This window comes from Copadichromis virginalis, linkage group LG13, assembly GCF_057382275.1.
Source record: "Copadichromis virginalis isolate Kocher_CV1m ecotype Utaka linkage group LG13, C_Virginalis_male_GT1.1, whole genome shotgun sequence".
Taxonomy (NCBI): domain Eukaryota; kingdom Metazoa; phylum Chordata; class Actinopteri; order Cichliformes; family Cichlidae; genus Copadichromis; species Copadichromis virginalis.
In genome coordinates, this window is record NC_140630.1 from 15,204,134 (window position 1) to 15,231,519 (window position 27,386).

General features: G+C 40.2%; 1 protein-coding gene across 3 annotated transcripts; it reads right to left on the reverse strand.

Annotated features, from left to right (window-relative positions):
- Window positions 1–47: 47 nt before the first annotated feature.
- On the reverse strand, window positions 48–25,755 carry col17a1b (collagen, type XVII, alpha 1b). 3 transcript variants are annotated; one of them, XM_085477496.1, is made up of 55 exons: window positions 25,152–25,755; window positions 23,898–23,951; window positions 21,801–21,851; window positions 21,545–21,655; window positions 20,134–20,433; window positions 19,973–20,029; window positions 19,853–19,888; window positions 19,679–19,729; window positions 18,483–18,629; window positions 17,400–17,957; window positions 16,823–16,906; window positions 16,672–16,734; window positions 16,425–16,580; window positions 16,090–16,182; window positions 15,948–15,992; window positions 15,716–15,859; window positions 13,783–14,295; window positions 13,602–13,652; window positions 13,329–13,355; window positions 10,842–10,904; window positions 10,642–10,746; window positions 10,486–10,548; window positions 9,861–9,896; window positions 9,673–9,726; window positions 9,541–9,576; window positions 9,424–9,459; window positions 9,255–9,317; window positions 8,953–8,988; window positions 8,705–8,776; window positions 8,593–8,619; window positions 8,448–8,483; window positions 8,322–8,357; window positions 8,155–8,235; window positions 8,012–8,047; window positions 7,836–7,928; window positions 7,457–7,537; window positions 7,152–7,202; window positions 7,005–7,067; window positions 6,842–6,901; window positions 6,736–6,762; window positions 6,542–6,601; window positions 6,282–6,359; window positions 6,137–6,175; window positions 5,865–5,981; window positions 5,677–5,796; window positions 5,470–5,580; window positions 5,181–5,315; window positions 4,979–5,098; window positions 4,642–4,821; window positions 3,560–3,700; window positions 3,240–3,467; window positions 2,479–2,643; window positions 2,291–2,371; window positions 2,122–2,205; window positions 48–944 (listed from the first exon to the last, which is right to left on the reverse strand). In XM_085477496.1, the coding sequence occupies exons 2-55, from the start codon at window positions 23,938–23,940 to the stop codon at window positions 889–891; spliced, it is 5,400 nt and encodes a 1,799-aa protein (XP_085333622.1). In that variant the 5' UTR covers window positions 23,941–23,951; window positions 25,152–25,755; the 3' UTR covers window positions 48–888. The 3 variants fall into 3 exon arrangements, with proteins under 3 accessions (XP_085333622.1, XP_085333621.1, XP_085333623.1); XM_085477495.1 differs by having other exon boundaries at window positions 8,155–8,238; XM_085477497.1 differs by lacking the exon at window positions 23,898–23,951 and having other exon boundaries at window positions 8,155–8,238.
- Window positions 25,756–27,386: the final 1,631 nt, after the last annotated feature.

Genomic DNA, 27,386 nt, shown 5'->3' on the forward strand with positions numbered 1-27,386 from the left:
TTTTATTTTTAGACAAATTTAGTAGTACAAATATCAAAACTCACAAGTCCAAAAATAGGTTTATTTTTCTATTGTTTTTCCTTCTTTTTTTTATATTGACAAAATGTCAATAGGTATAAATCATGTAAAAACATAATCTGGGAACATTTTATAACTTAATCTCTGCAACACTTAAAGGTATAAAGAAAAATATATCAAATTCAGTGCCCTTTCACACAAAAAATATACAATCCAATCCACTTCTTAGTGATCATCCAAGTCACTCTTTCAACCACGCCAACAATGTGTCTCTAACCCACAATTATCAGTTGTGCCTGCAGCAACATTAACTGTAACCCTCCCTCTGTCTGAGACTGTCAGGTTTACATAGTAATATATGTATGCATTTAAAGAGTAAGCTGTTGTAATTTGTATGCAACGAATGCTTATGGATACACTTATATAGCCCTCAATACAATATAATCCTCAAATGACAACAATTTAAAAAAAAAAAAGAAAGAAAAAAGAAAAAGGTACACCAGGCACTCAGTGTGGAAAAAGATGCAAAAAATATCAGCGACTGCTACTTGTTGCTTAAAAATATATTCTCGTAAACAAAGCTGCCCCAGGGAAAAAGTCTGATTGCAAGCTTCTAATTAAACAGAGTAAACATTATACACCCACATAATTAAAACAAAATGAAGTATATGCCTGAAAAACCCTTAATGTCTACTGAAGCTGTTTTAAAGACACTGATGCATTTTTCTGGCTGCTTTTATTTTCTCAAACTGACTTTTCTACAGTTGGAAACAGCATTTTAGCTACTTAAATTGGTACAGTTAAAGACCTAAAAAAAAACTGAGTGAAAATGAAAGGAAATCTGTTATGATCCAGTAGTATGTTAGCCCTTTAACCGCTGCCAGCCTGACGGCGATGCTTCTGACGACGACCAACAAGTTTATTGCCTGCAGGGGATGAAAAAGAGTGTGTAGGAATGCACTGGTTCATATGTACAGTACTGTGCAAAACCGGCACCCCTCATTTCTTTATATTTTGCTAGGAAAATTGAAAATATGTGCAAACATGGAAATACAGTAAAAAAAAAAAAAGCATTTGGAAAATTCTAACATGTTTGGAAGTCAATATTTAGTACGACAACCTTTACTCTTTAACACAGCCTAAACACTAGGGAAAGCTTTCTTGTTTTTTCTTTTAGTCTTCAGGAATAGTTCTCCAGGGTTCCCGAAGGACATTCAAAGACCTTTGGACGCTGGCTTCCTTTTGTTCCTGTCTGTCAGGATGATCCCACTACGCTCAAATAATGTTGAGGTCTAGACTCAGAGGAGATAGATCCATGATTCATTGTGTTCAGTTTTATTCTATTTCTATTCAGGTATGCTTTTACTGCAGTGACTGTGTGTTTAGGATCATTGTCATGATGAAAACTGTCCAGATGGTATTCCATAGCCTCAAAACCATTGTGTTTTCTAGATAGCTTATAGACACACTGTTGTACCTGTCACCTAAACTCCCCTGCACATATTGATAATAAGACCAGTCGCCACTGATTTTCAGTCCCGTTCTTGTGTCGTGTGGCACAAAGTTTCCCTTCAGATTCACTTTCAGATACTGTTCATCTTCTGTACATAGTTTTTAGACCTGCCACTTATCCAGTTTCCTCAAATTTTGTAAAGGTCACACTGCACACCAGGCTGAGATAGTCTGTATTTTTGGCTAAGATCTATTTGGGAATCACCTTGTTGGTTTAAAAACTAACTGCTGATAACTAAGAGCCTAAAAATATAAGTTGTCTGCTATGTGTAAACATGACAGTTGATAATTTTTTATGCCTGACTGATTCATAGGTCAGTGTTAAGTGGCTTATCACATAAAATAAATATTCCTCTAAAAATGGTCAGGAACAATGAGTGAACTGAAAAGAAGTGAAAAAGCAGCCAATGCTGAAAGAAAACCTTTGAAAAACCTACAGAAATCCTAGAGAACTGTTCCTCAACAAAAAATACAAGAAAGTCTGGCTCCTTAGAAGCAAAATGTCAAGAAATGAGCGTTGATTCAAGACTTTTGCACAGTATTGCATGTAATTGGTTGTTTTTCCTGTAGTTTGACATCATAATAGCTTACCTGCTTCCCTCTTCTGCACTCTGTGTGGAATTTGGACAGTATATGTCCCTGGTATTCCAGGTAAACCTGGAGGTCCAGGATCACCTGTAACCATACAAAACACTCTTGTTGTTTCTGCACTAAAATGTTACTCTACCTGTACGCACTGAATAAAATCTGTTTTGTGTACCTTTGTCTCCTTTGGGTCCTGGGTACCCTCTTTCCCCTTTTGGCCCAGGGCTTCCTGAAGGGCCGGGAATGGTGCCATAGACTGTGAAAGGACAGAAAACAGATTTGTTAGAGGTAAAACTGCACTGTCTAGCAACACTTCAGAAGTTGAGACAGTTCAAGTGGGTGGAAAATCATAAGTATATTTACCTCTGAAGAAGTCCATGAGATCAGCTGTGATATTGCCGTAAGCTGCAAAAACACGACTGTGACCAGGTGGTCCAGGTGGGCCAGGCGGGCCTGGCGGGCCTTGAATAGCTCGAACATTTGTGGTCAAAGAAGCCCCACCTGAATACCCTTGCAGCAGGCCCTGACCTGCAGAAAAGTAATTTAAAAAAAAGAAGGCACTGTAGTCATATAAGTTAATTTGCATGTCTTTCATCGGCCTAAGTGAGAAGTACTCAAATCCTCAAGGTCCCCGTACTGGGATCAGGCTCTGTGTATGTGTTATTAACATGCAACACGCTACCATTTTTCAATGGTTTGCCAAGCATAGAGCATTCACAGAAGAGGCTGCTCATAATGGATGCAGCACTGTTGTGCTTAATTTGGAGACAGAGACTTAATTCAAATTCTTCTAACTGAATCTGAATTCAGAGTTGTGATAATACCCTTCCTGATGCAACCCTGTGAGGGTTTTTTGTCTCCTCTCTGACTTGAACCAGGAATCTTACACTTGTTAGATGGATGCATTAACCAATGCACTATTGCTAATATCATAATATAATTGTTATGGTGCCATTTTTTTGCCAAAAAATGCAAAAAACCATACTGGCTAAAAAACAGGCCTTAAGAAACATTGAACGTCAGGTCTAGCATGTAGAATTCCCAGCAATATAGGAACTGTAATTCTAACAGCACATCTGCCACAAAGGTACAAAAACTGGTAGAGTAACTGGTAATCTACTTACTCTTGATGTAGTCTGTAACTTTTATGGCGACATTAGAGTAGTCCAGTGTCTCAGCAAGCTTGCTGACATCAATCTGTCTGATCTGTGGGTTGTTGTGAGAGTCACCCTGAGCGTAGGTCTGGCTCTGTGCGTAGGTCTGGAGGTAGCCTGGCTCTCCACGCTCTCCTTTCAGACCCCTTGGACCGGGAGGCCCTGGAGGTCCCGTGATGGTACGGCGAACACTGTCACCTGGAGAGAGAAAATGTGTCATATCTGCTCTCATCTGTGCTGCTGGGAATGTTTTTTCATATTTGTATCTGTGTGGGATGTCCAAAGCTTACTGGTTAGATACTGCTGAATTTCAGTGCGGATGCTCTCCCTGGGGAAGTTCCCACTGTAAGAAACTGATCCAGTGTAAGTGCCTGGTGGACCCTGTGGACCTGGAGGACCAGGAGGGCCAGGAAGACCTCTAAACCCAGAACCTGGCAGAGAATAGAGACCAAGATGAACAAAGCTGGCACAAACTGATTTTGGATTAAATAAGAAGATCCATCCATCCATCCATCCATTCACTTCCGCTTATCCTTTCCAGGGTCGCATGGGGCGCTGGAGCCTATCCAGCTGTCACAGGGCGAGAGGCGGGGTACACCCTGGACAGGTCGCCAGTCTGTCCAGGGTGTACACATAGAGACACAGACAACCATTCGCACTCACATTCACTCACAGATTGACCAATTAACCTATCCCCACTAACTGCATGTTTAAATAAGAAGATGAATAGAAAAAAGCAAAAACCGTCCAAATTAAATTTTACAAATTAAAAATTAATCTTGTATTAAACTCAAGATTAAAAGATATGATTGATATGAATTTCATAATAAGCCAGAACTGCATGTCTCATCCCACAAAAGACCGCTTCTTCTTCTTCTTCATTTGCATCTCTAAACCTGTCCTAATTTTTCAGTAATATATAATATGAATGTATTATAGAATTTGGATGTTCTAAATAATATGGTCAGCATACATAAAATAAACTGTGGTGAGCCAAATACTTGGTTTTAAATTATTTCTTTCTACTACTGTGCCAAGATGACGTTACTCTGGCTTTATCTTGGCCTCAGATAAAGCGGTGGAGCACTGAATTCTGTTTGCGGAAGCCTGGTGAGGGGCAACCAATCGGGCGAAAATGGTCTTAAAGAGACAGGAGCTCAAACTTCTAATTTTTGTTCACAAATAACATTTCTTTGAGTACTAATTGAAATTTAATTCGAGGATGGATAACATTTCTGATACTTTTAAAATTATTTCCACTGGTGTAAAATTATTTAGTCGACCCTTAAACAGTTAGTATCCAAGTGATTTTTCATGGTTAGACATCGCTTCGTAAACACAAGACTATTGTCACTCTCTCTGTTAGACATACCCTGCAAGTAACGCTGGATTTCTTCCAAGCTGTAGCCACGACCTCCTGCCCCATACACAGTAGCAGTGGAGACTCCTGGCGGGCCCTGAGGGCCAGTAGGGCCGGGTAGCCCTGGAACACCCGGAGGACCAGGAGGGCCTTGTTGCACAGCAGATGCGATCCATGAACGGAAATCTGAATCTAAAAAAAGTTGAAGATATGAGGAAGAAGATGAGTGAGTAACTTTATAGAAACTTTGAATCCAGATCATTCTGTATGCAGGTTATTTTGGTTATCCAGATAAAACATGTTGGTGTCTGTTAATAAAAAGAGACAGACACTAATTAAATGCTCTTACTCTTTATTAGTGCAGAATAGTCAATAGTAGCGGTAGTGAAGCCAGACCCTGCTGGACCAGGAGGCCCTGCAACCCCAGGAGGACCACGTGGCCCAGGTGGACCTCTTGCAATCCCTCTCTCTATAAATAACATAAAACCCATTAGTTTAAGCCCAGTTGCTGTATCCATGTTTAGTGTTTTTAGGTAAGAATCTTTGCTAACCGTTCATGAAATTGAAGACATATGTAGCTATCTCCTCTACTCTATAACTGCCTGAAAGTCCTACTGATGTCCCTGGTGGTCCTGGTGGCCCTTGTGGCCCTGGTGGTCCTGTCAAATATCTCCTCACGTCATCTCCTGGACAGATCAGAGCAAAGACACAGTTTAGCTTGGTGCATCCAAGCTTAAAAAACAAAAAATGATGCATGATAGATGATGATGAAGAGACTGTAGAGGTGCTGTACTGAATGCAAGCTGGGTATGATACAGCTAAAATATATATTGTACTCACTCTGAAGCATAGCTATGAGACCGCTGACTGTCAGGGATCCAGAGGCAGGTCCAGGAGGACCAGGTGGTCCTGGAGGACCCTGAACACCCAAGCTGAACCCTGAGTCTGAACCTGAAATTACACAAAACATTTAGAGGTGGTTCTAGTTTACTGACTGTGTCTCTGAAATAAGTATTCATCTCTCTCACATAATTAAAAAATGCTTACGTCGTAGGTATGCAATGACACGAAGAGAGATGTCATCTATAGAGCCTGAGTAGGTTCCAGGGGGTCCTGGTGGTCCAGGTGGACCTGGAGGTCCAGGAATGGCAGATTGCCTGGCTCTACCTGAAATGGAACAAGTCAATACCATGTTCTGCCCTCTGAAAGTGATCTCCCTTTAGAAAGACTCTTACTTAAATAGTCACTGATGTACTGCCGCATCTCAGTAGAAGAAGCAAAGGAGCCCGGCAAGCCTGGAGGGCCAGCAGGACCTGGAGGACCAGGAGGACCTGACGTGACTGAGATTGAGCCTGGGGAAGAAAAAAAACCTGACAGTTAAAATCCTGTGGAGTACAAGTGGACTTTAAAGCCACTGTGAACTATTTCTGTTTTTAAGAAGAAGACACTCGTGACTTTGTCTATAATTGTAAACAGAAATGAGGACATGGTTCATGATTTTATCTACCTCTTGAAGCGCCTGGAATCCCAGGAGCTCCAGTGTCCCCTGGAAGATAAACAACAAATGTATTGTTGTTGCGTGACAAACTCACAGTTCATACAGCTAATATAACGCATCTCATCCACTGATTTAAGAGTGCTGTTAGCTTTACCTTTGAGTCCTTGAGGCCCTGGAGGCCCTGGTGGACCCGGTGGTCCTGGGAGCCCACGTCCTCCACCATATGTTGACACTGTAAGTCAGAATTGATACATAAACATCTGAAGTAACATGATACAGCATACTGTATTTTTTAATGTGCCAGCTCTCTAATTCAGACGTTGTGTTGTGTCAGCTTGTGCAATTGCCCCCTCTGAAGTTCATGTGTAAACATGGCTTAATTTAATTGTAATGTGATTATTTAGAAGTCCTGACCTCTCTCGTTGGTTCCTGGTGTTCCCGGGGTGCCGGGCACACCTGGCTGACCGGGTTCACCTGAGACACAAATGTCAATTATTTAAGAGTTATATAAGTTATATAAGCATATAAGCAGAGAGGCTTGGTATGAATGGATGCATGATTTTAAAAAAAGCCAAAATATAGACAAAAATTAAAGATAAAAATTATACCTTGGTATCCCCTGGGCCCTTGAAGACCTAAAACAAAGATAAAAAATTGTATGTTAAAGAGCTAATAGAGAGGCAGAGATCAGACCACTTCACAAAGACTAATCACCTGTTGATCCTTTAGCCCCGGGAGGCCCAGGAGGTCCTGGTGGTCCTGGATATAAGGCTGCTGTAAGAAGAACAGTGCTGAAGTCAGTGGCATTGCTCTGTTACTACTAATTACATGTAAAACCCAAATCTAGATATAACAGAATTATGACTGTGGATCATACCACCAGCGCTGGATACAAAGCTGGAGTCCCCTTTGTCTCCTTTAGGTCCTGGTCTTCCATAACCTAGAAAGAACAAAATAAGAGTTTTTACATGAAGAATGGATCAGATTCACACGCAGTGACAACAGCGCTGAGACAGAAACTTGCCTGGCTGGCCTGGGGGCCCAGGTGGTCCTGGAGGTCCTTGTCTGGAATCTCCTAATAAAAAACATTTTCAAATGACTCAGTAGGTATTTTTCATTGTGTCAAACAAATCCCACACAACTTTTAAAGATGTTACCTGTTATTATGTCTATAATGTTATAGAACAACTGTATTGATTGACTAGTCTAGACTACAGTAAGTGTTCCTAGGGCTTTGGGCTCTTTAGACTTTATCCTCTCCTCTGTGCGCCTTAGAACAATGTGAAGATGTGCTGGAAACTTCTACTAAATATAAAATGTGTTATCTACCTGGACGTCCTGGAGGCCCAGGTGGACCCGGCGGGCCGGGTGGGCCAGACTGTGCCAAACCTCCATTTTCACGAAACAGCCCTGAAGCACAAACAAAAACAAGTTTATTAAAGAGAAGTGGCAAATACTGAATAATGGCTACTATCAAAGTAATGCTAACTCAAGTGGGGGACAGGTTAAAGTAAAAAATGTGATTCTGTAGTGGTAGTAAAACAGTTAAAAAAGTTAGCATTGGCCACCAAACTCTGATACAATATAGATAGATAGATAGATAGATAGATAGATAGATAGATAGATAGATAGATAGATAGATAGATAGATAGATAGATAGATAGATAGATAGATAGATAGATAGATAGATTCATTCAAAAGTACTCACTGTCTGTTCTGCTTGAAGAAACCGTCTCACTCTTACTCAAGGATAGTTCTGATTCTCCCACGTCTCCCTTTTCTCCTCTGTCACCTTTAGGACCTGAAAAGGCAAACATTTAGGGTTTTAATCTGAATCTGAAAGGAAAATTCAAGTTGAGAACAAGAAAAACCACAATGACGTACCAGGTTGGCCAGGCAGACCAGCAGGGCCGATGGGACCTGAGGAGGTAAATTGAAGATAAAAAAAACAAAACATTAATGCTGGTACTATAATTCAGCGATGAAATGAATGTCCAACTATTTTTTTGGGCTATCAAGCGTCAGACCTGATAATCCTGGAGCCCCAGGGGGACCAGGAGGACCAGCAGGCCCAGGTGCTCCTGGGATGCCAACAGCAGTGGAGCCAGCTGCTAAATGTATGTGATTATCAGATGTCAAATTCTTGTCTTTATCAGGAGTCTGTTAAAATATACATTTCATGATGTTCTGTTACCTGCATTGATGATGCGTCCTGGTGCACCAGTGTCACCTTAAACAGACATGCAGATCTCACGTTAAGGTGTTAAAGTCATAATCAACAGCACAAAAAAAACTTGCAGGCAGACATACGCAGCTGTACCTTTGGTGCCGGGTTGTCCTGGATTTCCTGGTATCCCTAAAATACAATTTAAGTACATCATCAGTGTGGTCAGCATTCAAAAGTGTCACCCCCAGAGAATTAATAATATGCTACAACAGGAGAGGTATTAATGGCACAGTCATACCTGGTGGTCCTTGAAGTCCAGGTGTTCCTACAGAAGGAAAATATTATGAATATATTTCTGAATATATGTAGCAGATTTATTATCTGCTAATGTGTTAGAGCAGCAACCTTACCTGGAAGTCCATTATCCCCAGGAGGCCCAGCAGGACCTCTGAGTCCAGGAGGCCCAGCTGGTCCTTGGTCACCTGGGCCCAAGGAATAGCATTAGGATTTATTTATTTTGATGTATTTTTATTTTAATTATTCTATTTTACACTTGTGTGAAATAAATGTATTAATTCTACCTATATCTGTTCTATATTCTTATTTAAATAATATGTAAATTTGTGCAAATGCAGTGCTTATATGATGAGTTATTCACCTCTTGATCCCTTTGCGCCATCTTGTCCAGAAAGTCCTGATGGGCAAAAAGCAGAAAATATTTTATATTTAATTTATCTAAAACATAAACGCATATGCTGCTGACTTAATAACAAGTCTTAGCTACAGACAGAGGAAGCCTTATGAGCAGACTCCTCTTTGACAGAGAATGTTGTTTCATGCTCCTGCAGGTTCTAAACAACCACATGAAACACCAGGAGGCAGTCGAGCACAGTACCACAGTCCGAGTGTCTGAGAATCTATTAGAATCTACTATCCGAGGTTAGACATCCTCTGACTCACCCACTGATCCTTTGGAGCCTTTTTCTCCAGCTGGCCCGGGCGGACCTGGTAAACCGGATTCACCTGAGAAGTCAGACAACTCGATCAGAAAATTAAGAGACTGAACGGAGTTTAAAACATGCTAATTTTGCATCTACAAATCCAGTTTCAATTACAAAGCTGTGCTGACCTTGTGCACCTCTGGGACCTTTGTCACCAGTGTCACCTGAAATAAACAATGAATTAAACTCTGATCAACAAGCCCAACACAGGGTCCTTTAAAATCCTGACAGGATGTACAACAAACCTTTAAGTCCCTGGAATCCAGCAAGCCCTCTATCACCTGCAGAGTAAGAAAAAGATGTTATAATATATCAAAAAATAAATAATTTAACTATGAATTTCACACTATTTAGCAGGTGAGTAGTGTGAAACCCACCTTTAGCCCCAGGAGGCCCTGATTCGCCACGGAAACCTTGAAGACCTGGTTGACCTATCACAAAGCAGTTCATGTTAAAGGCCAGGAATGAAGTTAAAACACTAATGATGCTATTTTCAGCTGGTGCTAAATACATTTTGTGGTAAATTCCGCTAAGCAAGTAGATGAATTCGATTTAATGCACTAACCTGGTGGCCCAGAAAGTCCAGACAGCCCCTGTGCACCTGAAAGAATAATTAGCAATTAATAATTATAACAGCATTTGGACAAAAATAAGAATTTAAAAACTGTTTTGATTCACATTGGCACTTTAGGAAAGCTTGAGCTTTCTTTCTTTCATTACACTGAGAAATCAAAATTGCTCTAAAGTGACACAGATGTAAAATAAACGAATAAGTAAATAAATAACTGTAGTGAAAAAAACAACAACTTTTTTCCAGTGTTTTCTAAACCAAAGCTTTCTAAGTGTTTTGGTAACGCTATTTGGAAAAACAGGAAAGACATATGAGTTTAATTATGCATGAAGTCACAAATAAAACATATTTCTGGAGAGTATGAATAAAAATAAAGCAATGATAGGCCATTCTTTGTTTGTTTTGTTTTTTTTTGATAAGTAATGTCAGCTGAAAAATTGCATCTTGAGGCTGTATTCATAAACTGACTCTATACTGCCACCTGCTGCTGCAAACGGTACAGACACCACGAGGGATTAAATGCTTGTCATCTCATAAATGGCTCAATAAGGAGGCATTCATAGATGTTTTTGTTTGTTTGTTTACTTGAACTTGAAAGCTCCATCTTTACTGATCTCACCTTTTGGTCCAGGGGGGCCGATAGGTCCTACAGGCCCAGGAACCCCAGGATCTCCATGAGCACCTGCAGAAGCCAAACATAAAAGATCTTGTAGTGACAAACTGTTTGCGAGTCAAGCTGGACGAGGTCTTTGATTGCTCTGAGTATGAACCATACCTCTGTCGCCTTTAATTCCAAAGCCTGGAGGTCCTGGCTCACCTCTCGGGCCAACTGGGCCCTCACGACCTCTGAGACCCGGTGGCCCCTCAGCTCCATGTTCACCTGATCACACATAAAGCACAGAGATGATCAGTGGCTCTAACTCAGCTGAGCAGCTACATCATGAATTCAATTTTAACTTGAAATGTTTTGTGTACCTTGAGTTCCTTTTTGTCCTTTGGGACCTTCGGGGCCTGAATGTCCCATCGCACCTGGAGGACCTGAAGTCACAGTCACAGTGAGTAAAAATGGCGTCACAATACCACACAGTAATTCTAAGAAAAATATAAAATAATGTGATGACTAGCATCCGATACCAATGCTGATACTGACACTGACATTTGGAGGTATTTTAAATCCACTTTTCCAGTGTTTCGGCTGAAATGTTTTTGTTTCAGACACACGACACACAAACAGATCTCTGTAACACTTGTCGATCCATTTTCACCCTGCCCAAATCTACTCAGATCAGCTTGTGTTGTGTGCCAAACACGCTGACAACAGGAAAATTGTAACCCGCCCTCTGGTGGACAAACTATTGTATCTAACGTTAATGGTCCTAACATGGTTGAAGTGTGTTTTACAGTTTTTTACAGACGCTAGGACACATTTCCCAATACTTAGGTCACTTTTGCAAAACACTTCACACAATCCTCCTAACTGACCGTCAGCTTGGCAAAGCAGTTCATTTCACATTCAAAATGCACTACAACTACCAAAACACTTCATTCAGGTCTCAAATAAACTCATTCTTCCAGAACACTAGCAAAGGTTGACAGCCGACAAACACACTTCGTCACCCACAAAACAATGACCTAAAAAACACTAACAACATGTAGCATTACACAGTGTTTTCTTGTGTAAAACAAGGACACATCTCTGTTTATAATTTCAATATATGTTACTGGAATGAATCAGACATCATGCAGAATTCGTTACAGTTTTTTACAGACGCTAGGACACATTTCTCAATACTTAGGTCACGTTTGCAAAACTCCTCACACAGTGAGCACGACAGAAGTCTATGTGGGCTAAACTGAGGACCAGTTATCATTGTTTTGGCACAAAATGCATTCAATGACTACATCTCTCAAATTTCATGAATTATCTTCTCACTCAGACACAACAACTGCCAAAAATCTTTGTACGTACAGGACATTTTGCATGTGCTTACATACTGTTTTCAAAACTGTTAAACTTATGGCCAAAACAATAACACAATGCAAAACTTAAAAAGACAGCAAAATCCAACAGCAATATTTTATTGAAACATATTTTAAATCTAAAAATGCAGTTTAACCAGCCACAGCTGATTCTCATTGTAGATGAACATCTACACAGGTGTTACTCCTTCAATTTTTCAACTCCTTCAATTCTGGCAGCTAGAAGATTCTTTCCTAGGTGTATTGCCCTAGATGACATAAGATGTGATGTGGATGAGAACCTGTGGCCAAATGGAGGAGACCGAGTAGATTAGCATTACTATTGTATGTGTATCAGTGGATGGTGTGTATACAAATTCTTGTATTTTGGGATTACTTAGTGCAAAAAAATAAAAATACATAAACAAATATTAACGAATTCTGCATGATGTCTGATTCATTCCAGTAACATATATTGAAATTATAAACAGAGATGTGTCCTTGTTTTACACAAGGAAACACTGTGTAATGCTACATGTTGTTAGTGTTTTTTAGGTCTTTGTTTTGTGGGTGACAAAGTGTGTTTGTCGGCTGTCAACCTTTGCTAGTGTTCTGGAAGAATGAGTTTATTTGAGACCTGAATGAAGTGTTTTGGTAGTTGTAGTGCATTTTGAATGTGAAATGAACTGTTTTGCCAAGCTGACGGTCAGTTAGGAGGATTGTGTGAAGAGTTTTGCAAAAGTGACCTAAGTATTGAGAAATGTGTCCTAGCGTCTGTAAAAAACTGTAATATTTGTTTATGTATTTTTATTTTTTTGCACTAAGTAATCCCAAAATACAAGAATTTGTATACACACCATCCACTGATACACATACAATAGTAATGCTAATCTACTCCATTTCTGGCTGGGTCCATGTTTACATCACAAAAAAACCCTATTCAGCAGTTGTCTCCTTTTGTAATGAAATTGAAGGAGTAACATCTGTGTAGATGTTCATCTACAATGAGAATCAGCTGTGGCTGGTTAAACTGCATTTTTAGATTGGAAATATGTTTCAATAAAATATTGCTGTTGGATTTTGCTGTCTTTTCAAGTTTTGCATTGTATTATTGTTTTGGCCATAAGTATAACAGTTTTGAAAACAGTATGTAAGCACATGCAAAATGTCCTGTACGTACAAAGATTTTTGGCAGTTGTTGTGTCTGAGTGAGAAGATAATTCATGAAATTTGAGAGATGTGGTCATTGAATGCATTTTGTGCCAAAACAATGATAACTGGTCCTCAGTTTAGCCCACATAGACTTCTGTTGTGCTCACTGTGTGAGGAGTTTTGCAAACGTGACCTAAGTATTGAGAAATGTGTCCTAGCGTCTGTAAAAAACTGTAACTGCTGTTATAAATGCTGATACTGATAGATCAGCACACAGATAATATCAGCCTGAAAACAAATTGGGTGGGCTGTAGTGATTAATAAATGAAAATGTAAGTCATCGTTACTCACCTGGGATGCCAGGGAAACCGGGATCTCCTATAAAAAATAAAACACAAGAGAAATAAGAGCAGAAAAATGGAGCAGGACTTCACCCGAAATACTCCAAAAAGAAAATATTTTGGTCAGTAAGAGATACTGCTGTTAAACCTTTAGTTCCAGGGTCGCATAAAAAGAGTAGGAAAATAAACATTCTTAAAATTTTAAATGACATGCAGCTGATTTTGATTACCTCAAGAACATTATAGTTTTAGATGTAATTATATAAACTTTTTTATATTTTACCTTTAGGCCCAGGCAATCCTCTCTCTCCCTGTACTGAGGACGCTAAAGTAGCTGAAAAAGGAAAACAATTACATGAATGTAGTGCATGATATGTAAATATGTATGTGTGCGTGTGTGTGTGTGTGTGTGTGTGTGTGTGTGTGTGTGTGTGTGTGTGTGTGTGTGTGTGTGTGTGTGGTACCTTTGAATGCCTGCGACTGCATTTCAGCCCTTAACATGTGCTGGATGGCCAGCTGAAGAGCAGCAGAATCTATGTGTCCTCCACTCACGCTGATCCTGAGGTCAGTGCCAGTACCGGCACCACTAGCAGAACCGGTAACCCCAACTCGTTGACCGGTACCAGCAGCATCAACTCTACCACTTTGACTTGTACCAGCACTCCCGACGCTGCTGCTTCCACTACTGCTGGAGCTCCCACTGGAACTGGTACCAGCTCCAACACCAGAAGTACCAGTAGACCCTCCAATGCCATTACCACCTGCGCTGACATCACTTGTGGAAATCTGAACTTGTGTCCTGGATCCTGAACTTCCACCTCCTCCACCCACGCCTATGGTGTTGTCAGTGCCCATACCTCCACCATCCACATAAGTGTTGATATCATTGGAAGACAGCCGACTGGTGTGGGCGCCAGCGACCGATGACGCAGCTTCCAGGGTCGCCACTCGACTCTTCAGCTTTCTCACATCCTCAGCTGAGAAAAAGACAGGCAGATGTTTCCACCGTAAGTAAAAAATTCTTATTTACAGCTTCTCAAATGTAAAGTGTTATCTTTCTTTTTCTCTTCTGTAGACTAAACACTTAACATCAGATGACTCCGTGATGAAAGTACTATGATGTTTTAGCTGTGGTCTAAAAATCTAAAATGTAACATATTTACTTGCTCATATTTGTAGTAAATGTGAGCACAAGTATAGAACGGGATTCTTGCAGCTTCCCTTTGTAGGGAGCCTCCAAGCCCGAGGAAAAAAAAATCCAGTGGATAAGAGCCCAAAACTGCAGTTCCCCTAGAGGCCACTTGAGGCTGCCTCCAAAAGCATGTAAGTGCTCTTTGACTTCCATGTTAAGATGCTGTTGAACTATACAACATTTAAAGTATGTTTACAGCCTGATAGAAGAAGCATTTTTGGTTACTGTTGGCGGTTTCCCGTTCCATACTACCTGTACTGGGGTCTTAGACAGTGTTTGTGGTGTTGGTGCTATTTGAAGTGTTTTAGTGGAGCTGTATGATCTACAACGTGGCTTTCTGGGTGGTACAGACCATCCCAGAAGTTTGTGCTTCAGTTATGATGACTTGTACAATTTAACAGATTATTTAGCCCTCCAACTTCATACCAGGATGAAGGAGGAAATGCAGATTTTAGAAAGAAATGAATGAACTGTAATATGGCACTTAAGCCTCAGTTTCTAAACTATATATGGAATACTGGAACAATTAAAAGCAATAAAAAGGCTATTATTTATCCAGACATACAGAGTCAAATTTTTATTTTTCCTTTGTTTTCAAGGGACATAAAAATGAAATGTATATCCTCTCAAACTCTGCTGTTGCTTCACAGTCTAAGACTGAGAGTGAAGACTCGTAAATTCATTTGTGTTCCCCTCGGAACATATTTAACTTAACATATAACTAAGCTATAAGTTATAACATATGTATTGAACTGAATGATGAAAAACAGACGTTTATCAGTTCACAGACTCTGAGCAGGCTGTGGATGCTTCAGTGTAAGTTGCAAATGTATTTTCAGGTTCTTGACATCACATTTTTATCAGGGTAAATCCACAACAACAACTCTCGTGCTACAGGCAAAGCAAACTCGAGTCTCTGATGTCATCCAGCAACGATTTCCAGAGCTGGTCTGTAGACAATGAATGAATGCCAGACTTTATGGGGGTGGGACGGCACTAAGAGATCATATTTCCAGGGAGAGAATTACATTTATTGTTTCTCAGCTCAATAGTGGAGACTAGTCTATAAAGGCTGAAACACTTTTTATTGGTTAAAAAACAGTCACTCTCTGATCCTTCACTGGCCCTTCAGACTCCTGAGGTTTTATCTTATCTGTGGCCTTTGGGGTGGGGGACTCTCATAAGGCTGCACAGTTCAATCTTACCCAGAGCAATGAGGCCAAACAGGAGTCCCAGCAAGAGCAGGGAGAGAAGGAGAAGGCCCAGCAGCCACTTCCACCAGGAGCAACAGGAGTCCGAACAACAGCATAGTCCTCCGCCTCCGAAGATGCCGCTGTCCCTGTGAATCTCTGCAGAAAGAGTGACGAGTTCAATCCAACATTAAATTTTCAGTACACTGTCAATTAACTCCTCAATATTTATGTCGATGAAACTTACCTGCATAGGTGGCTTTGTCTTTCATTACAACTCCAGATGAACCATCTGTGCAAGAAATAAACCAACATCACCAATTTTTTTGTTATTGTTGTTGTTTTCTTGTAAATCAGTCACATTGGAGATGCTTTTAAGATGCTCTCACAGTAAGAGTTGCCAGTCTCTGCCTTCAGTTGGGCCGTTTCACCGTAGCTCGAAATAAGCTTCTCCTTCTTTATCGAGTCTCCTGACAGTGACCCTGTGAAAACAGAAAAAGCACCCATTTTATGTATTTATTTATTTTTTCTTAAGGAACTAAACTGAAAACATACAATGACAAACTGTAACAGACAATCAGCTTCTAAAGGAGTTTAAATTATAACCAAAAAACGAATAAAAAACAGTGCAATTAAATACATGTCAGACCAATTCCCGATTAAAACTCTAAGGAAAGTTGAGGAACTTGTATGCCCAGTAGGTGGCGCTGAGTGTGAGGCTCACCTCCTCCTACATGAATGCCGCTGCTGGTAAACTGCTTGCCGGTGTCTTTTGCCAAAATGAGCATATCTGTCTCCCTTTTGGCTGGAACGTTTTCTTTTTCAGAAACCACGAACTTATAGTCTTTCTTATAGGCGTCATCAGTTTGGGATCTAGTGGCTGATAAAAGACAAACCACCAGGAATTAATCTTGTTCAGCCTTTGATTATTTTTATCAGATTCAGGGGGATTTAAACTGTTGCAGACTTACCCGTAGAGACTCCAGTGCTGATGCCGCTACCACCGTTGGTCACGTTCTTCTGAACACCATATCCTGTAAATACAAACGCATAGATGAATATGTAAGAAAGACACAATTTTGAAATGAGGGCAAAAAGAGGATAGAAAAAAGGTTTTCTTACCTCCCAGGTTAGCATTTACGTTGGCTCCACTGGTGGTGAGCACACTGGCCGAAGTGGGTGCCAGGTTATTCTGAAAGCCGTAAACTAGAAAATATAGATGCAGAGATTTGATTAAGTAACTACCAATTATTTCACACTGGAGGAAAGTCACAGTGGAGAAAGGAAGCATCCTTCATTTCCATTTATGGCCCCAGAGTAGTTTTACAACTTGACTATGCTAACCAGCCAGAATAGGGAAGAAAGACTTAACTGGAGTTTGTGCAATTTATTTTGTTTTTTCAGGGAAAAGAATTACACTGACTATGGAAAAGTATCAAAAACTCACAAAAACTCATGCATCAAATATGGAAAATACTTCCAAGGTTTTTCTGAGAATATATAATATTCAAATTCAACACTATGGACCATCAGGATGGGCATGATGACATCTGCTGATTTCTAATATAAGACTTATCATAGTGTACCTGTTTCCTTGTTCAGATGTTTGTTTATATGTAAGCATGTGTAGATATGGAGCATAATAAATGCATGTGTAGTGACAACATATCCATGTATATCCAGGAACATTTGGTCTCACCTGACAGGGATGATGGAGAGGTGGGGATGACTGGTGCCAAGCCTGCAGCCATGTTGTTGGCGCTGACCTGCCCACTTTGGTATGTGTAGCTGCTGGTGTTGCCAGCAATGACTGTAGTGGAGGAGGATGGCAGAGTGGAGGTGGACCAGGAGAAAGTGGGGAACACCGTGGAGTCCAGAGTGTCATATTGACCTGATCTTACAGTGGTGTCATACTGCACTGATCTCACACCAGTATCATACTGTCCTGATCTCACACCAGTATCATACTGTCCTGATTTCAGACTACCATCATACTGCACTGATCTCACACCAGTATCATACTGTCCTGATTTCAGACTACCATCATACTGCACTGATCTCACACCAGTATCATACTGTCCTGATTTCAGACTACCACCATACTGAATTGATTTGACGCCAGTATCATACTTGTCTGTGATATCATACTGGCTTGATTTATCAAGCTTTCCATTTGTCAGGCCGGTATCATACAGTCCTGATAAATCAATGGTGTTGAACCCAGGTGATCTCACACCAGAGCCAAAAGAACTTGAAACTGCAGGAGAGAAAAGACACAAAGACAAACATTTTAAATGTGTCTCTAGTTTTCACTTTTCTCCACTTTGTGTCTGTGATGTGCAGCTCAGGCGGCAGTGCGTTGTCCTGTAGTTTGGTCGGTAGCCCCCCACTGTCTGTGTTATACTGAACCATAATTGGCCTCTGATGCATCCATCAGAGTGTGAGTGTGCGTGTGACAGTTAAAAAGAGCTTAAAGACATAGTATGAATGTGTGTGAGAAAAGGTAAAACCAATATATAAGAGTCTATTAAACAGTTTAACCCCTTATAACCTGTTTCCACATTCAGACTAAATCTATATATTGGACACAACTTGACAACTAACTTTATTGCACATTAATATACATTTTTATTAATGTTATTTTTTCCCTCTTTATTCCATATTAAGATTTCCTGTGACACCTCTCTAATATATAATGACTTTTTAATAAACCCTGACTATTTTGACAAGATGTTCTTCTACGTGAATCTCCAACGCTAAAGGGTTTAGCACTGTAGTATACCTGACTGAGAGGCCACTGAGATGGTCTTGGTCTCCACGCTGGCCTTTTTAGGGACAGGCAGGGTGATGGAGGCACTGGAGGAGCGAGTGGGGCTGACGCTGCTAGAGCGTCCCTTCAGCAGCTTCTTCACGTCATCCAACTCTGTCCCTGCAGAACCACAAACGCACAAACAAATGCAACAATGCAGCACATCTCAGATACTGTTTCATCTTGAATTTGAACTAGAAACTCAACAGCAGAAACTGTTAGAAGTTTATGGCTAAAAGGAATCCTAAAAACAGAAGACTGTAATTTTGCAAGAGGCAAACACAAAAAACACTTTTTAAAGAAAATTTAACATTTTGTCTTAATATTTATTCTTCATTTAGTTTGGTTAGTTGGGGGTATGTGTCCTCTGAAAATATTAGTTAATCTCCGTTTGTCATAAAACAGGTATAATCAATCATATAAATATCTAACATGTACTCATGCAATAATCTCACAGTGTAAAAGTGACCATGATTTATTGTTTTGAAAGTATTTTTATTTGTAATATTTCTGCGAGTGATAATAGCTGCAAAACCTACAAAAGAAGAGACTTACACTCCACTTCTGAGAGTTACGGTCTTGTTTTTGTTTTATTATATTTAGTAAAAGTGCTTTCTCCACCACTACACACGATGTACCGTGGCAGGCTGAGGGGGCCAAAGGTGGCACAGAGTGACTAACTCTTAAAAAATGTGGATTAAATAACAGCACTTATGGACTTCAATCAGCAGGGGGAGCGATGATCATCTGTTCAGCTCTAACTCTGCACCGTTTTGGTCTAAAATGGGACTTACTGCAAACAGTGAGTCATGTGTGCCGTTGCTACCACCAAAACTCTGCCCCATAACCTTTTCTCCACATGGCTACAGTGCAAACAAAGGCACAGTCCCCACTGTTTAAACCTCCCCTCGTCTCTTTTTGCTGATGTATATGTTCTGTTTTGGAGAACTAACTGCAACACGTGTTACAAATTAGAATTTTATAGACTCGCATGTGAGAAGTGGAACGTAATATAAATCTGATCCACATGATTCAAAAGAGACACCCCATAGTAAAAAGTCTTTCACTATGCAAGTGGTTCTTTGAATGAATGTACTCAGGAACAGGACAAAATGAGAAAAAGTTCTGAGAACTTGCATAACAGCAGCAAATGGATTGAGAGGTCTTACATCTGCAGGGAGTGGGGGAGGCACTTTGCAATCTGACTCTGATCTCGCTTTCTGGAAAAAAAATCACAACACACAATGGACAATGGAATCCTCATTTAATAAAATAAATAAATAAATAACAATTCAGAGTCAGATGGTGCAGAAATAATGAGGGGAGGAGCTATTATTAAATACCTCTGCTTTCGCTTCTCCCTCTTGTGGCACCAGAGCCTGAAAGAAAAACAGAGACACATGTTTAGGGTAAAACAGGAGAGATATTGTGCAATGAGAACATTGATAAGCCTTTTCACTTACAATAGTTTCCATAATCTTTGCGAGTAAATTCTGGAGAGGAATTAGCACTGGAACTCCCTAGAAGAAAGCACAATGGTTGAGCAGGAGTATAAACAGCACCCTTGAGTTGTGCCAGTTTCCTTCACTCTCTGATGCCAACTGTTTTATTAACAGGATCTCACCATCATAGCCCCCTGAGCGGCTGGATATGTGCTTCCTCTCCCGGAAAGCTGGCGACAGGCCTCCTGATGAGCCAGCAGTCTGCGTCCTCCTGGCACCGCCCGACGAGCTGGACCGGACCTTGGACGCGGAGCTCACGAGATAACTGCCTCCGCTGCCTCCACCTCCTCCTCCTCCTGTGGCAATTCCAAAGCTTTCTCCATCTATGTAGGTCCCACCTCCCTCACCCCCTCCTGAGGAGTCTCCGCCGAGGTAGATTCCCGAGGAGGAGCTGTAGCTCCCGGTGTTCACACCTACAGAAGCTGGAAGGATGATTTCCAAAATTATTTATGATTTCACAGAACTCTTCAGTCATGATTGGACTAATATGACCAGGAAGTAGTAACTAAGTCCCTTTTCTCAGCTGTAAATTTAAGATAGTGCCATTTTACATGAGTATTTACAGCTTCTGCTCCGCCACATCTCAGAAAAACTGAACATACTGGAAATACTACATAGCACACAGAAAATATATAGTGATGATCCATTTTAAAGTCCCACTTACTGGAAAATATTCCTGAGAAACCTCCACAGAAGATGCTACATAAGATAATCGTTTTTATTTAATAAAAACTGCTGTTTCTAAAAAGAAAAGTAAATGATTTCCTGTGGCAAGTGTACATTAGCAGCTAAAACAGATCCACTGAAACTCCTGAACGTGTTTACCTGCAGAATATGATTAATGTTATACAGATTCTGCAGATAACACTCGCATTGCCACACGTTCAGCTGACCAGTTGTGCAAAACTTGAAACACTTGAAACAGGCTCAGTTATTTAATTTGGTTTTTCTGTACAGTCCACAAACTGTACAGAAACTAAATTAGAGTACTGATAGTTACTTTACAACAAGAGGAACTCCTGTTTTAGTGTGTGAAAACATCCAGATCTGTCATTTTTACATTAAACCCTGGTTTAACTTATTCATTCAATTCAATAAAAAAGTTCCCCATAAATATTGCACAAAAATAGTCATTTCTAATTAAAAACCTGCTAAATAACTAAAAGAAGTAAAGTATTTCCCTATGCCATGCTGTGGAGCAGAAGTATATAGTAGCATGAAACCATAACATCTAAGTAAGTATCTTTACTGAGATTGGAGCTAAAAGTTAAATACAGTAACCGTTTCCCTCTGGCACCCGAAAAATAACGTTTCAGTAAACCAGCTCCACCTCAGCCTCCTTTAATAGTAATGCTCTCCGCTGTATCTTAGTGCATCAATAATGACGTCAGAGCTACTTTCAAGAAATAAAATATTCCTGCCTGGATGCAAAAAACTAGAATCTGTCTTTTGTAATTCGGGTTAAAAATGTGACATTCAGCATCTCAAAACAAAACTGCAGCTTCCTCATTTTAAGTGGAAAGTTGCTCTCACATGAAGAAAAGTAAGTTCCACTGCTGCTGTTCTGGGTTAAGACATTCTTCTCCAAGCCCAGCCCTCCAGCACTGCTGGACATATTCCTGTGATTTGATCCGCTGGTTCCCTCTAGCAACGAAGACACACAGCAAAACACAAGAAGCAGTTACTCATCGGGAACTTCCTTTAGAACTATAATTACTCTTATTTCTTTTTTTGTTTTTAGTTTGCTGACAACAATTAAGGCAAACATGGCTAGACCAAAGAGACTCACTTGGTGGGAGAGATGTCAGTCTGGTTGTGGAGGTTATGGTTTCTGTGACAACTGATGAAAAGGAAACAATAATTACTACTGTGCACACAGTATTTGAGTCCATATAGGTATAACACTGAGAGTTATTACAGCAAACTACACTTTTTTTTGTTGTAAAAAAACTGAAAATGTACTTTTTTTGCCAGTATATTATCTGTTTTTTATGTAATAGACAGGATGACATAATGGAATAACAGAAAACAGATCACATAACAACAGAAAAATAACAGAAATGATCAGAATAAAAATAAATATGAAAAGAATAAACAAATAAACAGAAATAACATGTTATTGTGTGTAGACTCATCTTGACACTTATTGTTATTGTTATTGTTTTTATACTATAACTAAAGACTAGGGGTTAGGAGAGAGGATTACAAAACTGTTATAGCACATTAATAACAATTTTTGGAGAGCAAGGTTGGTCGATGTCCTCCTACAACTGTTTTTTAAATTTAATGAAATTTAATGAAATGAACAATTTCTAACCATAGTGAATTGATGTGATTGCTTACGAACATTAACAGGCATACAAATGAAAACTTCACTCTGACTATTAATGATTTTGACAACCATCTAAAAATGCAAAATGCTAGTCTTAATAGTGCCTCATAGTTTTTTAATAGAGTATTAACTGATCTATTAAACACTATTAAAGTTCTAGTTGCAACCTTGAAGCCTTTAATAACAGGTGACTTGCAATTACCTGGTTCTAAAACAACCAAGTGCCAGGTTAAGGTCATCGGGTTGGGTGGTTTCCCGTAAAATCAAATCAAACTCAAGTCTTGCGTTTAAATAAAGCTAAAGTATCAAATGAGGACATCTGACATGTCAAGTTTTTCAATGTTTTGATTCTTACTGACAAAAACGCCCCTACCAAAAATTTCACAAGCATCTTGAGGTCTTAATTTGCAGATTGCTGACCCTGTGATTGCTATCACAATGCGCAACAGGAGAATAACAACTAAATCACCTCCAGGAACGAGCCGGACCCTACGCCCTGTGACCGCGTTTTCTTTATGAATTTTCAGTCCCAACTTGGATTCACACTTTCTGACAAGTTCTGACTGTAATCAAAGACTTTGTCCTCAGGTCAGCCTGAGCCTTCATGCTCATCATATATGTAGGCATGAATTACAAGAACATTAAATAAAGATTGCATAAATTATGGGTGCAGATAAATTTGATGTTAATAACACCCCTGTTCCAGCAGGAGGCAAGTTGTTCTCCTGCAGCAGCCTGTTGAGTTTTGCTGGCATCAGCTATAGATTATAAAAATTCCTTTAATTTCATGCTGGCTTCTCGTTCGTGTCTTCCTCCTTTCATCTCCTCCTCTTCCCTCCTGCTTTCCTTCCCTTTTAGGGGTTTATGTCTGTTTTAGGCCTGTTATGCTCCTGCTGCCGATGCTCCTCGACTCTGGCAAAGCCTCGAACACATTCTAACCACTGGTTATGAAATGTGTTAAATAAATAAAGTTCAGCAGATTTGCTTTAAAAGTGATCAATAAAACAAGAGGACAGCGTGTCTGATTCTCTCGGCAATGGTCAAACTTATGATCCGGGCCTGCTTGACCTCTCCGCCCTGTGTCAGAAGCTGTTAGGCCGCGATGAGCTCTGCTTTAACATTTAGCTATGACTACTGAAGGGAAACCCAGAGGATGACTTACACTGTGATGAGCAATGGAAAGTGAGACCAGTGAAGGCATGCAGTGATGTTAGTGATAATAAGACCCCCCAGAGAGAGAGAGAGACAAAACCACCACCAAGGAAAGGAGGACGCTATTTAAAACCGTGTAGCAACAAAGTATTTTTGAGCCTCTACACCAATCTGTCTTTAAACCCTCAAATAAGAAATCACTTTATGAGGTCTGTGAAAATGGGACGCTGAGATTCTGAATGAAATCCAATTCAAATAGAACAAAAACTGTCTGTGGCAGTTAGTTTTTGTTTAATGTGTGTCTATTTTGGGTGAATCAAGCCTTTATTTTGGGATTTAATGGTGGCTTTGTCTATCTGTACTGCCATTCCAAAAACTTCGGAGGAAATCCAGAAATCTCACCCTTTTCTTCTGAGAAGTCCATCTGCCTTGTTAACTCGTCCATCCCATTTTAATCTGGTGAGATGATGATAAAATGTTGACCACAGTCATGTATATTCAGAGCCGTCTGCTTATTTCTTAACTGTGGTTAGATAGTATTTTAGCTAACATCTAATGAAAAAAAAGACAAAATTGTTCTCCCAGGAATGATCTGGGTTAAAGATCAGGCTGCTTGTTTACTGCATGTATTTGATACTTCATCCCAGCTGAAACACAAAATGTCATCACACCAGTCTTCCTGATTGTATTTTTTAAAACCACCATATGGTTTCCCCTTCCACTAACAGCAGACAGGCAGAACATATGCAACAAGAGCACACATTTACCTCTATGTGAACAGAGGACACCACAGAAAAGCATCATCTATAGCTTTCAGCAGACTTTCTATTTACTTTTGTTTCTTTGACGAGCAAACTCACAAAGGAACAAAGGAGTCTGGTGGATCACCGCTCAGCTCTGAAAGACCATCCTCTCACCACACCCTGCCAGCCAATTAAGGGCATTTAACTGCATGTGCTTCATCTACACTCAGGTTATTTAGAAACAGCAATGCAGAGAAACTTCATAAGATGCCCTTTTTGTTACTTTTCTCCTGTACCACGTGGTGCTGAAACCACAGCCTCTACCTGTGCCCAGTAACACATTTATGCTGTTTTTACTGCTGTGAGAAAAGTTAATAGTGAAGATATTTCTCCCAATAAATCCACTCCTTGTTATCCTTTTAGCTTGAAGCTTGTAAAAAAAAAAACAAAAAAACAGTTACTTATCATAGGCTGTAACTGATCTGAGCAGCAAATATAGGCACATGTCAGTTAAAGCGTGATGCTCCAGAAAGGCCGGAGCCACTGGTATATTTAGACGGATCTAAATAGCACAGCAAAAGGAGAATGTGTAAAACTATCCTGAGATCACTATAACCGAAAAATGATCCCCAAAAAACCCCTCCAATGGATTGTACATACAAGCCAAGAAGTATGTGCGGAGAACTTTGAAGACTATAACAATTCCAACCTATAAACACCCAAAAAAAGATTGACAGCCCATCAGCAAACTCCCAGAGCGCAGTTAGTGCAGAGATGCAGCAGCCAGGTGGGAAGAAACATCCGCAACATCCACCTTAAACAACTTTCCCCTTCTCCCCCCACCCCCTTTAAAGTCTCCAAGTTATTTCAGAGCACTGCATTGTAACAAAACAAAACAAAAAGAAATCCATACCTTCAGCCACTTCCAACAAGTACCGATCAAATACGGATTTCTCCCAGGATGGAGCGACTGATCCACCACCGGAGGAACAATGTGTTTATGTGAAGCTGACGCGTCGTGCGGGGATGTTCTTAAAGTCCTCGATCCTATTGTGTCTTTTCGCTCAACTTTCCCAGGCAAGTAAAAACAGAGATTTTGGCACCGGTCCCAGCCGCGCCCATCAGCTTTGCAGGCAGGTGTGGCAGACGGCACGAAAAGCTGAATTTGAAGAAGAAAAAGAAGAAGAAGAAGAAGAAAAGAGCTCCCGAGGGAACCAATTAAGTTGTCAGACTCAGCCTAACAGGCACAGATACTCGACAGTGAAAAGGAAAAGTGATGAACTCCTCCTGCTGCTGCTACTGCTCAGCGCTTTAGCCTTACTTTTCGAAACTGGTAAAGTTTTGAGAGGAGGTGGGAAGGGGTTGATATGGGAGGTAGGATTTTTTTTCCCCCCACCACCACCTTCTCTTTCCTGCTGTTGGATAGCAGTGCAGCCATTTCGGGGTCTGCTGATCTAGTGTGGGCTACAAATCAATCCTGCTGCATCTGGAACGCATCTGGTGCGCATTTTTTGGAACAAGAAACAGAGCATTTAATCTATATCCTATGGCTTCAGCAACTGTTATTACATAACCAAGCAGTATTTTTACAACGTTTTAAAATTAAAAGCACAAGGCTGGAGTCGGGTGACTTTAACTGACTGCAATGTTTGCGTAAAAGGCTCCTCAGCTTTTTTTTAAATCCAGCTGTTTCAGCATCAGTTTGTGCCTTTCCTGTTTACTGCTCAGATTAGGAGTTCTGATAGTTTTCATGTGACACTGCTGATAGACTTCAGAAGAAATCAACAGCTTCCACCACGTGCAGTCACCAAATGAGAGGACACACGAGCTGTTTTTAACTGCATGATAATAATAAAAGTTCTCCATCCATTCATTTACATTTATGCAATTTTGCAGCTAAATTATAGATGTTTTATTTCTACACTGGCAGCCGCAAGCGCCAGTAGGTTCCCTCACCCACCACACCCTGTGCAGACATCCACCCACCCTGCATGACTCACAGCGAGTATGACTCTAATCTGCTCAAAGGATGGAAAAGAAATGGCCCCAAGGACAGTGTAACGGAGGAGGAGCTGCTGCTCCGCTCACATCTATGTGCAAGTTTGAATAATGCCAAATCTTAAGGGAAAGCAACAGATTCCAGGATGGTGGGGGGGAGCTGCAGCAGACTGGCCTGTGCAGCCTTTTTGTATGAAACACACTCCTGTTTGTGTTGAGGATAACAGCTGTTCCAGATAAGCTCTTATTATTCGTTCGAAGAGAGGGGGAAACAGCTTCAAAAGATTTGACAGGAAGTTCAACAATGCTTACACAGCAGAAAAATTAAAAGAAAAAATCTTGTTCAGGGTTTATTAGGATAACCGGGCATGTACACATAAATGATTAAATGTTCTTGACAGAAAAATAGTACAAATTAGGTTTTCTGAAGGAGTATTATTGGTTCTCTTTGTAAAGGAGTCAGCACTTACAGAGCTGAAAGATGGACTTTTTTTTTCCTCCTGATTTTTATTGGTTTTCTTCTCACTTGTAAAACTCCTGAGCCGTAAACATTTTGATTCTGCGGACTTACAGAAAAATAACCGCCATTTATTTTTATAATTAATACTTCAAGCACCAAATATTCTACAGCTACAGCTAGTGCCATCTCTGATTATAGCCTGCACCGTTCTTTGGTTTTGGGAGAGTTTGCTGAACTAAATAAGTGATTTGATATTTTCTTGTAGGAAACTTTGTTTAGTTCTTTTCCAAGACCTAATAATTTAGCAGTTAAATGAGAATATAATCCGTAGATGACTTGAAAGTACTGCAGGATCCAGTCCTGCTGAACCGGATAAGTGGTTGAGAAAATGGATGGATGGATATTTGAACATTAAATGAAGGCTATAATCATATGCACCATTAGAAAAACAGAACAATAAACTCATTGTATAAAAGAAGCAACACAAAGAGCATGACCTTAACACAGGGAGACACACTTGGGACTATTTTGTTTTCCAAAATGAAAAGACTATTATTTCTGAAAAGGAATGTGGGTTTTGATCTATGTGGTCAACATAATTGCTTCAGTCTTTGACAGTGAAAGATGACACGTCGCTATTTCAAGGGGGATCATCAGGAAGGATTCGTAACAACCACAGTCATCCAACTC

Excerpts from the sequence above, each read along its gene's own strand:
- col17a1b (XM_085477495.1), bottom strand. The coding sequence starts at position 23,940 with ATGGACGAGTTAACAAGGCAGATGGACTTCTCAGAAGAAAAGG. Across the intron at positions 10,905-13,328 it reads CGGTTTCCCTGGCATCCCAG|GTCCTCCAGGTGCGATGGGA; the intron begins GTGAGTAACGAT and ends CTGTGACTTCAG. Across the intron at positions 6,176-6,281 it reads AGGGCCTCAAGGACTCAAAG|GGGACACTGGAGCTCCTGGG; the intron begins GTAAAGCTAACA and ends TTTATCTTCCAG.